Raw genomic sequence first — 14,094 nt, 5'->3', positions numbered from 1 at the left:
TAGGAGCTGCCTGCACCCCACAAGCTTCATCTGGTGGCCCTCCCACCCACCCAGCTGGGCAACCCTTGCCCCCTCCCTCACCGTGCAGGGTGTTGATCTGCGCCCCCATGCCTCTTCCCTCCCCCCTCCCCTTCCAACTTACCAGCTGGAGGCAGCTTTCCATGCTGCTAGCTCTGCTTCATGCTGCGCTGCGGCTACACAGCACAGGCATTTATCGACCAACTTATCAGCCCCATCAGGCCGATATCCAATACAGACAATTTTCTTTATATCGGTACTGATCCGATATCGAACTGATGTATCAGTGTACCTCTAGTATTTAGTTATAGAATAATAATATTCAGAAAGAGTCAGTGAATGGTGCCTTTATGAAACAGGCAGCCAATGGATTATCTGCCTACATTCCATAAAATGTTTTTATAGGATACAGAGTAGTTTCTTTTGACAGTAAAGAGTATATCAGGGAAGAGGTTATAGTCAAGAGCATCAGCAGTTTCTGTCACTTTTTAAAAGGTATTTTTATTAGATAGCAATAAATATTGGCAATCATTTACTGCTCTCTCACACTGCTACTTTGAATCTGGGTCTCCCATTTGCTGGATGGGTGTTCTAACTACCAAACAGTTGTACAATATCATACTACTGAGACCAGCACTTCTTCTTCCTCCAGTTGCATTTTAAAGGGTTGGAAAAAAACATGTTTCATTTTTAGAACAAACAGGTTTAGGCACCAGCCTTAAGACATACTGGGCATGTCTACTTTAATGCATAGTAGTTGCTGCACATTTAATTTAGTACTTTCTAAATGAAGTGCTAACTGAATATGCAGCAATTACTTTTACTGTGCAGTAGCACTGGTGCATGGGTTTTTGTGACACTTACTGCTCAGTAGCCTAATGACACTGCACAGTAGGTTATTAGCACAGTTTTTGACTGGCACACTGCTGCACAGTGTTATTAGGCTCCCATGCAGTAAGCATCTCATGTAAATGTGCCCACTGTGAATCCTGAGAGAGATGCCTCCAGTAATGCTGAGTGAACTTGTCTGTACATTGCAAGTTTTAGGTACACTCCTGGCTTTAGTGTTTCTTACTAGCCAGATTAGGTAGCTCCCTTTTAATGTGCTGCCTTTTGTAACTCCCCAAACGTTATATAGGGAACCTAGGCACATAACTCAGGGCTGTGGATTTTGCTACAGGGACCAAGCACCTAAAAGTCAGAGGCATTCTGGTGCCTCTGTGGGTCTAGACTCAAGTGTCATCAACACCCGTTGAGTTTATTGTGGCATTTGTTGGAACTGAGGGCACACTGCACGTGGCTCAAATGATAACTGTATTCAGCACCTTTCAGGAACTTGACTTGACTTCCAGGTTAATGCTGCTCTAGATCCAGTATATTATGCAGAAAGAAAATATTCTTCTACCAGCTCCTATGATATTTATGGCATTTCAGTAAAACATCAGCACATGTGGACTTTGAAGATTGCAGGCTGTTTGAGTGAGATGAACAAGACATCCACTTTTCCTGTTACTATACTTTGACTGACATTTTTGTATAGGAACAGCACAGCAGCACATGGGTTCTTGAGAGCTTTTTCTTTTTGGTAAATAAATGTAACTTTCCCCTAAGTGATGGTGTAAAACATGGCTATTGTGGAATACAATTATTGTGGAATGCAGAAAATATTGTGATAATCCCCATAATTTGTAAAATCTGATTTGCATGCTTTTGATTTCTCTTTTGTCCATGATGCTAAAGAATTTGCTGCATGCTTTACTTGCAATCTCTTATCATGCAAATTGCCCCTGTAATAACTTGAGACCAAGAAGATCTGTGCCTGCTGGCTCCTCTGCTCAGACTGTGCAAAGAGATTCTGCATTCCTTTCACAGTGGGTAGGACTTTACTGTGCTACACTGAAAGGTAATATCCATAGACGCTAGTGTAACAAAACCCTAGGGTGTCAGGGTGCTCCCGGAGATTCACTCTGGATTTGCATAGTTTATTGGATCCCCACTTTGCTGAATGGGTATACCTACATGACTGATTTGTCCAGAAATCACAGTTTACTACAGCATTTTGGTGAAGTAATAGGAAAACAAAAGGGTATATTTCAAGGGAGAACAAACAGTATTAAAAAAAAAAAAGGGAAAAAGTGATCAAATGCTTTGACAACAAAGTATGGTAGAACAAGATTGACAAAATCTTTACCCTATGTTCAGACTACCACCTCCCATTCATAAAAATCATGTGAAAATCTCCCTGGGGTCAGCCTTCCCTTACTCACAGCTACCTCCCTCAACCAGGGACCTCCATTCTCCCTCTCCATACCAGGAGCCCTGGTGCCACCCATTAATAATCACTACCTCCAGAACATTTTACATGGCTTCCCCAATGCACACACCCCTAACTTCAAGGGAGACAGTGAATCCTCTAGAGCAGGAATGGGCAAAATCCATACCTCAGGCTGGATTGGGCCCACAGCAGACTCCATTTGGTACCTCTGTGAACCAACTTTTAAGGTGGCACCCTGCCCTACCTTCTGTATGGTTTTGTTGGAGACTATGGGCTAGAACCAGTATGGTGCTGTGACAGGTAACTTTTAGGGTCGTGGTGCCTGGAGTCAAATACATTTTACATTCTACATTTGAACGGTCATTGGCTAAAATCAAAACTTGTGTTCACTCCTCCTGGTCCCAGGAATCTTGCATTCCTTCCTTCCAATCATGGGTGACTGGTGGTTCCTTAGTCGGGGGGGCACATGCCCCCCCCTGCGACCAGTGCTGCTTACTAGTGGGGTGCCCCCCACAGTCAATCCTGCTGACCGGGGGGGGCAAGCGCCGGCCAATCACTACAGTCACTCCTAGAAGCAGCTGCAGTGAGCGCAGCGATTGGCCAGCACTTGCAGGTGGCGGGGGGGGTGGGCACTGACGCTTCCACCCGCCCATCGCCTAAGCAGCAAGCGTGGCCAGTCAGGGGGTGCATCTGTGCTCCCAGGAAGTATACGTGCACTCCCGTGCACCTCCTCTGCATCACCACTGCTTTCAATGGCCATGTTCAACAGGAAAGATGCAGGGGAATTTACACTACCCCAGCAGAGCCTATGTTCTGATGGTTAGGAGTGGGGAGAGGTGGGTTTGAACCTCCTCAGACTTAGACAAGCTTAGAATACAAGTCTTCCACTTACTGTGAAGACATATTAAACTGTGATATAAATGTAGGTGCTGCCACCATTGCCACCACCACCATGCCTGTCACTCACTTTTTATGAAGTCTGATTCAGTCATTGTGTGGTATGCATGTATGCTCCAAGCACGCTATTAGATCAGGCCCCCAAAAATATTCCATCAAGCATCTGGATTCTGATGAGGCTTAGACCAAGGCAGTCCTATGCATGCAAGAACCAGAAGCAAGGCGTCTAAATTAGTTTAAGCTAAGCAGCAATGTGTCTAGTGAATTTTGGTTTAATTCAAGTTAGACAGCTATTGAGAGTGGGCATGGATTGCAATTTTGAATTTAAGCACCAGTGTCCTTTATTTTGGATCTGGCTTTCTATATGAAATCCTGACTGCAGTGAAATCTATGGGAATTTTCTGCTGATCCAAATTGATTCAGGATTTTAAAGTATAGTTATAATAATGTAAACAATATGACAGCTGTGTATTAATATTTATTAATTGCATTGGAGTAGTACCAAGGAGTCTCAATAGGGAGAAAGGCTACATTGTGTCAGCAATGTACTCACATATAAAATAGAGAGCATCACCACCCTACTCATATTATTATCTAAGTTTCTGCAGTATGTTGCATACAGGCAGACTGCTGTGCTGCCCGGAGCCCCAATCAGTCTGCTGAAGCATAATAAGCTGTAGGATTGAAGCCTAAATTGTATTGTTTTCGCCATCTTTTTGTATAACATTCTTTTGGGGAAGGAAAGATTATAACGTTAATGTTATGTTAAACATCTTGTCTAATTAGCTGCAGAGGAAATTTTATCATAGCTCTCTCAGACAAATACAGTGACATGAAAGATATTTATGGTTTCACCTGATTTCCAAACAGGTCATTAATAGTAATGAATCTTCAAAGGCTTTCAAGTTAATTCGATAAATTTCTAACTTCACCCATCAGGATTTCTGGAAGAAAAATAATCTTTCAGTTTAACTACCTAGCTTAATAGCATTGTTTTTAGAAAGCTATAAGAATATTCTATCTTAATTACAGCTAACTGTGATTACATTTCTTTCATCTGTTCCTGACTTGGTGAGCATCAAGTCTGAAGCTGCTAAGCATCACAAGACTGAAAGTGGAAGAAAGAGACCTTAATAGAAGATGCAGGCATTCTTTCTCCATGAACAAATGACAATAATAATCCTTAGACGGGTCCATTTTAATGGAGAGCCAGAAATTTATAATGTCATAAAATTATTTTTTTTAAAACATCAGGCACATTGTATATCTATTGATAAGAATTATCAAAAGGAAATTTACTATTAAGCCATTATTTTTCCCCTGTACTATTGCTCATAATGTATATTGGACCAGAAAATTATATGTTTTGGCTGTTTCTCAGTCTTTTATTTTTATATGGTCTCTGGTGAATAAGCCTGAATAATGGGACATTTTCCCCTGGCCTTTCTATAATTCCCTAAGGGTACAATTGAACCATGGTGCAAAATGCCCAACCAAGGCCAACTCACTACTTAAGCAGTATGTGGGGAGAGAGAGATACTTCTTATGCACCAACTGAAGAGCATCTGCCTCATCTGATAGGAAATACTAAGAGAGGAACTCACTTTTGCATAGTTCTGTCAGCCCCAACAGGACATGGAAAGGGCACAGAAAAGCTACCACTCTTCTCATCCCATGAATTTGTCAAGCCATCCACTCTCTTCTCTTATGTCATTGAATATGTTGTGCCTATTTGAACACATCCATTGTGTCTGTTTTTTCAGCAGGAGCAGGATTACACCCTAGTTGCATTGGTTGATGTAGGGAAACATTAAGTAGTAGTTAAATAGTTAACATACAAATTGATGCCAATCTTTAGAAAAGTTTCTCTCTAATGACAATGAGCAGAGGCTGTATTACTTTTTTTTTTTTGTCGAGGGTCTGACACTTTATTGTGCAGTTGGGCGTTATTTTTTTTGTGTTCACTGGTACATTGCGCATTAATTAGTTTTGTTTACCTATGCATAATTTTTCTTAATTTCACAACAGTAGTTTTTGTAATTGACAATGCAATTTACTGCATGTGTGCTTTCTGCACCTCAGACAAGTATGCTAACATGTAATGCACCTATCTTTCCAGTTCAGATTGTTAAGAAAAGAATTAGTTGTGACTAATTGCCAATTAATTTGCAGTGGTTTGAGGGAGGGAGGGGGAAAACAATTGCACCTAATTAAAATTTAAAATATTCCAAAGTGTCATCTTTAGGTGTCTGTGGAATACATAATTTCCATTTTAGTTCTGTGCTGGATCTGTAACAACCCTGAGCTTGACAGCTCTATTAATTTAAAGGCTCAGTGATACCTATTAGTACAAAACACGAAAAAAATGCCATTAATCATTTATTTTAATTTTGCAGCTCTGTCATTTTCTCAGTATGTTTAAAAATTATGATGACACCATAATGTTTTCCAATCTACCTGTGTGAAGGGGAAACGGATCACACTACTTAGGAGAGATACTAGAGTATATTATTAGAGCTTAATTAATGCCAAACTGATTAGGTTTGATTGCATTTTGCACAATAATATTGTTAAGAAATTATTTAAAAGAAGTGTGGCATAACCCACTATTTAAAATCATTGGACTGAATCAAAGAGTTTGGCCAAAATGAACACAGCAGAAGCCAGGAGAGACGGTTCCAAATCTATCTTGTCTCTGCACGGTGTGGTCTCCCTTCTCAAGGTTAGAACTGAGCTGAGCTGCCTCTGGACCCATCCACTCTTGGTGAATGGTATGGAATAGCAGTGCTGCAACCATGCCTTCCCACAGAAGGGAGTAGCCTCTCCACTGGGAAACAGTTCCTTATGTTAGAGCACACTTCCCAGCCAACCTCACAGCTAGTTTCTGTTGACAGCTTTGAGTAAAGTGATCACAGAGCCCTCAAAGCACTGCATCAGTGTGTTCATACTTGAGTTTACTTTGTGGCCCCTAAAAGGTAGAATTCACTTCCTTACTGTTAATCCAAACACTTTAACAGAAATTAGAGAAAATGAAGACTCGTCTTCATTTGCAGTTTCTAGTTTCTTAGTATCGGTGATCCTAATTAGTTCCCATATTTATAGCACCACATTCTCTTTTCAGTGGAAAGGTAATGATCTCTTATTTAAGCATACCATGAAATCAGTAATGCATACATACATAAATAGTGCATATTGTAGAGTCCAATTACATAAAAGGAAAACTGTTAAGTATAAGAAATGTAGCTAATACATTCAATATATTACTCCCTAGTGCGTTTTATTTACTGGATGCACTGTATTAATGCGGCTTCTAGGCATATTTTGAAGCTCGGACCCGCTCCTGAAAGAAATAAATGTCCATTTTATGCATTTATAAACATCTTGAATATCACAGACTTGGACTTCTCATTTATTACAGAAGTTATCTTCAAATAGAGAGCAATTACCATCTCTAATTTTAAGAATTATGCTGTTTTCAAAACTGGCTATGGTTTTCCTTTCAGCAAATATATCATTAAATGCACTTTCCAGGACTGCAAAAGTGATTTTAAAATTTCTAATGCTAAATTTTTTGTTAGAGCCATTTATTAGATGTCACAGTCTGCAAAGCTTCATTGTTAAGACTACAAACTCATAGGATGAAATCTGGGCCCTGAAGAAGTGAATGGGAGTTTGCCATTGATTTCAGCAGAGGCATAAACATACGACTGGAAGGGGCTTACAATAATGTTATTTACAGAACTTACAACACATACAAAATCTGCCTTGCACAGTTTGTATCTGAGCTTACAATTTCCTGTTGGATGCAACTTTTCTGGGTTTTTATGATTTTTCCCCCCTAAATATACAAAGTTACTCCAAGCAGAAGCATTTTCTTGCCAATCTATTCATCAGCTTTGCATGTTTTGTCATTTTTTTGCAAGAATTATCCATGATTGCATTTCTTGTGTCCAAGAAAATGAAGTAAATTTTCCCAGCTCTAGAACTCAAAGTATTCCATAAAATTTCTACAAATTGACTTTACAAAGGTATCAACAGTTAGTGAAAATAATGGTTTTAGAGTAGAATGCAAAATATTGCCATTTTTAAAAATTGGAATGGGCATATTTATGATTGTGATTCTTTTCACGTAGCTGTTACCTGTGTCTTTGTGAGAGTTTGTATGTGCTTACTGGGCCTTAAGGATATTGGGTCTTTTTTTAATGTAATTCAATAAGAGATGACATAGGTGTGTTTGCAGAGAGTAGCAGATAGGTTGAATTTAATAACTAATCCCCCAGATATTTCATAAATCTTCATATACAAGGTCATACATTACTCTCTTCAGCTTAAATTTTGTTTATGTATATATTTGATGTCAGTGGAATTAAGCTGGTTTATTTTAGCTGAAGATCTGCTCACTATACCACATTTATAAAGATGTACTTAAGGCTGTATACCCTCGTATACACTGATCTTTCAGAATAATTACAGAAAATGTTCAAATTGACCCCCATGTCCATATTAAATCCTCCAAGCATAATAAGACTATATGCTTTTTCCACTCAGACTTCTCACTCCTGGTTGAAACCACTCCCTTCAGAAAAGCCTGAGAAGAGAACCTAAGAAACACTCCATGATAAGTCAAGAGGTTCTAGATCTCAGACACAAAAGAGGTTGAGGTTTCAGACTCTGGAGCCCTTTTCAGAGAATATGTATTTGAAGTGCTTAGTTATTCTTATCCAATGGTATAAAAAAGTGTGAGAGGGGTGCTGGTATCCAGAATAGCTGGTTCAAATGAAAGAGATTTACAAATAATTTAGTCAGAAAGTAATTATAGTTGTCCTGAGAGACACAATATGTCCTCCCCTTCTAGGGGATTCCAGAATGAGTCCTCAAGATACCCCTCCACTTTTTTTTAAAGCCATCCTTTGCCTTTTGCTCTCTGGCTGGGTAGAACAAGATTTGTAGAATTATAAAATTACATCAGTGGAAAGAAAATTTTCTGCTGCTTCATCATGGTTGAGTTTTAATATTCTCCATGTATTTTATTCTCAATGAAATTAGTAGGGTTAGAGTGTTGTTATAGCTGTGATGGTCAGGGAATTATGTGAGAAGCAAGGGGGGGGGGGGTTGGAGATACCTGCACCAGCTGTTTTCCAAAAATGGCTCAATCAAGTAGTAGCTGCTGATTAGCTCATGATTGAACTCTGTGATCAGGCTGACTGTATGTGGCCACTGTCACCACTTCCAAAGCCAAACATGTCTTATGCCTGTGATGTATGACTTATACCAAGCCATGAGAGAGATTTTCAGAGCTGGATCATTTGTTGACAGGCAATTGACATAAATAGAGCTATGCTAATTTACCCCAGCTGAGAATCTGTCCTCCAAAGTGGAACCTGAAGTGGTGTTTATTGTGAAAAAATGTTTCGTCACCAAGTCTCTAGAGCAAAAATACTTCTCCGGGTGAAATTAATCAAAACCTAATAGCAAAGAGAAAGATAAACTAAATTTGATGCCAGTGAATACTGATGTTATTCTGAAGTTATATAATAGCATTGCAATGTGCATGTGAAGAGTAAGCTAAGGTTCCAATGTAGTTAAATAAACCTACTCATCCCATGAAGATTTTTATGTTTTGGTCTCTTTAGATTGTAAAGTAAATTCCTATCCTAAGAAATAGCCTGTTGTATATTTTAATGAGCCTTTCCACGTGGCATACATTTTTTGTTTCATTACTATTAGTGAATGACAAGTGAAGGATATTTATTTTAACTTGAAAATGTCAGGTATGCACTTTAAGAGATATATTTTTTGCAGTTTTTAATGAGGTGGTGTTTCTTTTTGAAAGAAATACCCATCTCTGATGTGGGTACTGTGCAGGTGACAACTGATATTTAATAAGTGATGGTTCTTGTATTAGTCGTAGTTCACTAAAGAAAATGTCTCAGATTGCTTTTGAAAAACTCTTAGCGTCACTAGCCCAAAGGCAAGATGTGACCTTTTTATTACATAATGAGAATCATTTATTATCTTACAATGTATCTTAAAGTCACAGACAAAATGCCACTTTGATAATTGCTTTCAATTAGCTTTGAGCATAGCATACATTCATAAAATGTCTTCTCTAATTTAGACTTGAATTAGAGAAAATTGCAGACATAATCTACTTTAAGGTTGTCTCATTTAAGGTGATTCGTAGTTTTATATCAAAGAAATCAAAATGGGTGGCTTTAGAGCAGTCTTTCAAAGTGCTTAAACAGGCTTTTCAATATTTGAGTCTATTCTATTGCCAATTAATTAACAAATTAGAACACTAGTTCATCTTTTTTTTTACATGTTAACTTTTTACTTTAATTCCAATGGTTATTTTGATATTAAGCACTGTGTTTTGTGTTAAAAGAGAACAATCTGATTAGGAAAATAAATAACATATACTATAACACAACACCATGTATATTTTAATAATGAGCACCAACTTGTTGCCCTGTCTTACAATGTGTCCTTTCCTGCTATTAAATTATTTTTCATCCCATGGATACATAAAACATTAAAATCCAAGCAATGACAATGCTGGTTATAAATCTCCCAAATAGGTAGCATATTGCCAAGAAGTTATTATGTATTTAATAGTATAACACAAATAATTATAATTATGCATGATAACCTTGAATATAATGGATTTGCTTTATGGCATTTCAAATATTAGGTATAAAAAAAATGTTAATTTTTTTTCTTCAATCTTTGGATATATGAAAGCATAGGAGCTAATTTTTAAGATCCAAAATGATTCAGCTACATTGGTGTTTTGCAAAAATACAAGAGAGATTGTGCTATCTAAATACTAACTGTATTTTCTTTTCCTCCCCTAGATAAAAATAACCCACAAGAATCAAGCCCCAATACTGATGGGACCTCCTCCAAAAACTGGTCTTTTCTCCTCCATCATCAAAAGAACAAGGAACCACAGCAAGGAATAAGCTTTTGTAGCTGAGTTCTTAGAAAATAAATTAGTAGCATTGGCTTTTGAATATTCATGCTGGAAATCTTTCAAGAGTTTTAGAATATTCTTTACCTGCAGAATCATGGAATTTGGTATAGCAGTTTCTGTGACTGAGCTAATGTAAAATGATGCTATTAGAAAAAATTATTGTCACGGTTTTGTAGGCATTTTGCATGAAGAAAGCAGATGTTTACATAAAGTGATATGGCATATTTTTGTTGCATGCATTACCATTTACTAATTTATGAGATAATTCTGCCATGGAATACAAGAAGGGAATGCCATAAGTAATTTGATTTTCTTGATATGATTCCATTTCTAGTTTACTCTAATGCAGTTATCATAATCCATAGATTTGATAATTGCTTCTCTTAATCTGAAGATGTTTGGAATTGGTAACTGATTTGACCTGTCACAAAAGAGCCTGAAAGGTCACAGGTCTCATTAACTCGTACTTTTACATTTAACATTGCTTCCCACTCTTAAGAATACTTTTCTTTTCCATTTTAACCCCACAAAATAGTACTCAAGTATTTATATCTTTGATAAGATATCTCTCATACTGCAAACACAGGCATGAGTAACTTTACACATAAAAAAAATCTTATTCAGCTGACCTGCATTACTATTTGCATGCATATAATTACTCATGTGTAAGTTTTTGCAAGATCTAGTATTAATGAAAGTCTGCCTGATTAAGGGCTACAAGACTAAGGCCATGCTAAGACAAAAGATAATACTACCTGTAAAACTAGCCAGCAACATTGTTTGCTGAAACGTTAAAATGCTCTACTCAGCAATAAATCTTTGTAGCATGCCAAACTTTAAATCATTTTGCATATTGACCAGTAGTGCAGTGTGTATGCACACAAACAACCAAACCTCATGGCTAATAAAGTGCATTTCCCACCAAAGATTTAGTGAAGGATGCTTCAAAGAAATGGCTTAACGCATAATTAATCAGGCACGCTGGAGCAGATTCACTTCTGAAAATTTACAGTTCTTTTGATTACCTTGGCAATGTCCAGACTAATTCTAGGACAGGAAAAACATTCAATTAATTGCAAGTAAAGTGTTCACCTTTCATTTGTTTCATACAGTAATAAACACAGACACATACGATGAGGACTGCACAATTAAAACTATATCTAATTTTCTTTTACTGTCATTTGTACATTTACACCATACACAACTTTCTCATACTCTGAATCCATCTCCTGACAGCACGGACATGCTGTTATCAGTTCCCTTTTTATAATTTGCTTCCATGAATCAAAACTTTTCCTCTTAAAATGATTTGGGAAGCAGTTGTTCAGGTCTTCATTTTCTCAGCTCTCTGAGAAACTTCTCAGCAGCTTAGAAATCACAGCACAGGTATTTGCCTATGGTTTGCATGGCACTGTTGAATTGCCTAAGGCAAGTCCGAGAATGACAACCTTGTTCAATGTTGCATATAAACTTACAATCTGGATCTACAGTAAAATGCTTTTTTGTGCAATCTTTACATTGCTCTTCATACAGAATGACCTGCACCTCATCATTGCATGTTTTCTGTTCTCAAACATCCCATGAGAAAATAAAACCTTTTTGAAATGCATGATTTATTAGTTTGCTCCCACCTTTATCTTTCCATTAACGTGCTAATGTTTTATCAAATCTATTTTATATTGATTCATTCATCCTTAAAAAAATTAAATCACATTTAATTATTCTGTAGTGCACGACACTGTGCATGGGTTTAAGGAAAATTGATATTATTTGGTTCCTAAGTGTGTGAACTCAACAGAGTTCCTTTGTATATAGTAGATACTGAACTAAAAGGCAGTATATTGATGGTAAAGAATAAATATATATGAAATGTGCTCTCAGTGTTCTGTAAACATTAGGAGGCAAATACCAATTAAGTTCAGCATTAGTTAAAAAACCAGAATGACAGTTATTTGCTAAAATTAAGATACTGTAATTCACCATTTCTGGGACCAGTGTTATTAACAATTATGATAAAATAGAAACTATTGCTCTTGTATGTTGCATATATATCCACACACCAAAAAAAGAGTCTGTTGCAGTGTAGTTACTGCAGTTATCTATAGAGGGCAAAAAGTATTTGCATAAAGAAATACCTTGTTGGCATAATGTTACATAATGTGTACTGTACATTGATTTTATGAAATTATGGTTACAGGTATTTTCACATATCTTAACAAAGAATTTTCTACCGTTGCTATTCAACCTTTTGTGGCAAAATGTGTTTAATGATATCAATTATATTATGTGCTCTCTATGATAATCTCATTAATATTGTAACCCTGAAAAACAAATAAAATGGTGCATAAACTATTCTTTAACCATGTATTTAATTTAAAGGTGCCAGCTGTCAGATATATGATTTTTTCTATATAGACAGAAGGATGGATTTAAGCACAACCCAAATAGTTCATTTCTCTTGTGATAGCTAGGTTAAAGAGGCTAACTCATAAATGACATTCCCACTGAAAGATTTAATAAAATGAATTGGCCATCTTACTGTATATAGACAATTGCTTTTATCTGTTATATTTTATAGTCCTACTAATCATCATGATAGTTTTTTAATGCAACCTATATGGTAATTAAACACTATGTAGAAATTGTGGATACTGAAAGAATATGATGTTCTGAAAGCCAAGGGAAAAGTTTATAGTACATGGAATACAACATGAAAGTAATATGGTATATTTGATGACAAAGTAATTCACATTTTTTCTTTAATATCTTCTGTGTAGTCACCATTAAAAAATACACTTCTATTTCTTAATTTAAAAAAGAATATACAGAAATACTTTCATGTGCAGATACAGACATACATTTCTTGAGGTGCAACCTTGCACTAAAATGAATGACAAAACCATCATTTGACTCAAATGAAGCACTGGGAGAGATCCAGGTATGATAATTTGTGCAAACTGCTCCTAGACTAAAACTGACTGAATGATCTCATTAGATTGGCAAATTTGCCATTTACTTGCTAGAACATTGCCACTGCTCAATGCTATATTCAGTCCAGAAAAATATCCTTTCTCCTTTCTTGACTTCTGTTCATTCATTTCCTTCCCTTCCTCATCTTTTTACTTGCCTTGTTATGGCCATTGCTAGATTCTTTACATAGAGAACCTTCAATCCAAATACCCTCAGCAAAAAGTCAAGTTTTGAAATGAGCCAGGCCTACTCACGCATGTGCCTACAGTAAAAGAAAATGAAAGGCAAGAATATAATCACTGTTAAATCACTATTGCACACAGAATTTATCCAGTGGTTAATCTGTTCTACATCTCACAAAGCTGTTCATTAAAATTAACAGATTTCCTTACATTTTATGGTTCCTCTGCATCTCTGTGTTTGAGAAGATACCTTAATTTTTCATTTACAGATATGATAAGCTAAAAAATACTGAAATTTCCTTGACTGGTTCTGAAATAGAAGTAACACCCTGAATCTATCATCTTTCCCACATTAATGTTACCGTGTATTTCAGAAATATATACAGTAACAATGATGCTCATTTTTTGAAAACTTTTTTAAATTAATGGGCCTACAAAGTAAAATGAGAATATTTCAAGTTATATGGGGGGGGGGGGACTCAAAAAAGTCTGGTTTTGGCACTGCCTGCCAAAACAATTGAAAGAGAAATGATAAGAGTTTCTTTAAAGCATGTTTTGCATGATTTTATTTATTACTGGAACAATGTACTAACGCTATTGCTTTTTGTAATCAGTGGGGACCTACTTTAATCACAGTTTTGCAATTTTCACGGAAACCACAAAAAATGGTTTCTGCAGTCACTGCAAAAATTGAGATTTCCTACAATTTTGCCTGGAATTGCACCCCCCCAAAAAAAATTAAAATAAAAGCTTACCAGAATGAAAAGAAAGCACAGCAC

General features: G+C 36.7%; 1 protein-coding gene across 2 annotated transcripts in view; it reads left to right on the top strand.

The window, feature by feature from the left end:
• DGKB (diacylglycerol kinase beta) overlaps window positions 1-12,515 on the top strand; it is a 742,837-nt gene extending 730,322 nt beyond the window's left edge. For both annotated transcript variants that reach the window (XM_019508504.1, XM_019508505.1), the window contains one exon: window positions 10,045-12,515. In XM_019508504.1, the coding sequence (XP_019364049.1) occupies window positions 10,045-10,152 (108 nt within the window). In that variant the 3' untranslated portion in view covers window positions 10,153-12,515. The remainder of the gene's footprint in view (window positions 1-10,044) is intronic.
• The last annotated feature ends 1,579 nt before the right edge of the window (window positions 12,516-14,094 follow it).

Source organism: Gavialis gangeticus, unplaced genomic scaffold, assembly GCF_001723915.1.
Source record: "Gavialis gangeticus isolate Ggan-Ray unplaced genomic scaffold, GavGan_comp1, whole genome shotgun sequence".
Taxonomy (NCBI): Eukaryota; Metazoa; Chordata; order Crocodylia; family Gavialidae; genus Gavialis; species Gavialis gangeticus.
Note: the sequence above shows the minus strand (reverse complement) of the source record. Positions and strands in the feature narration are given on the sequence as shown.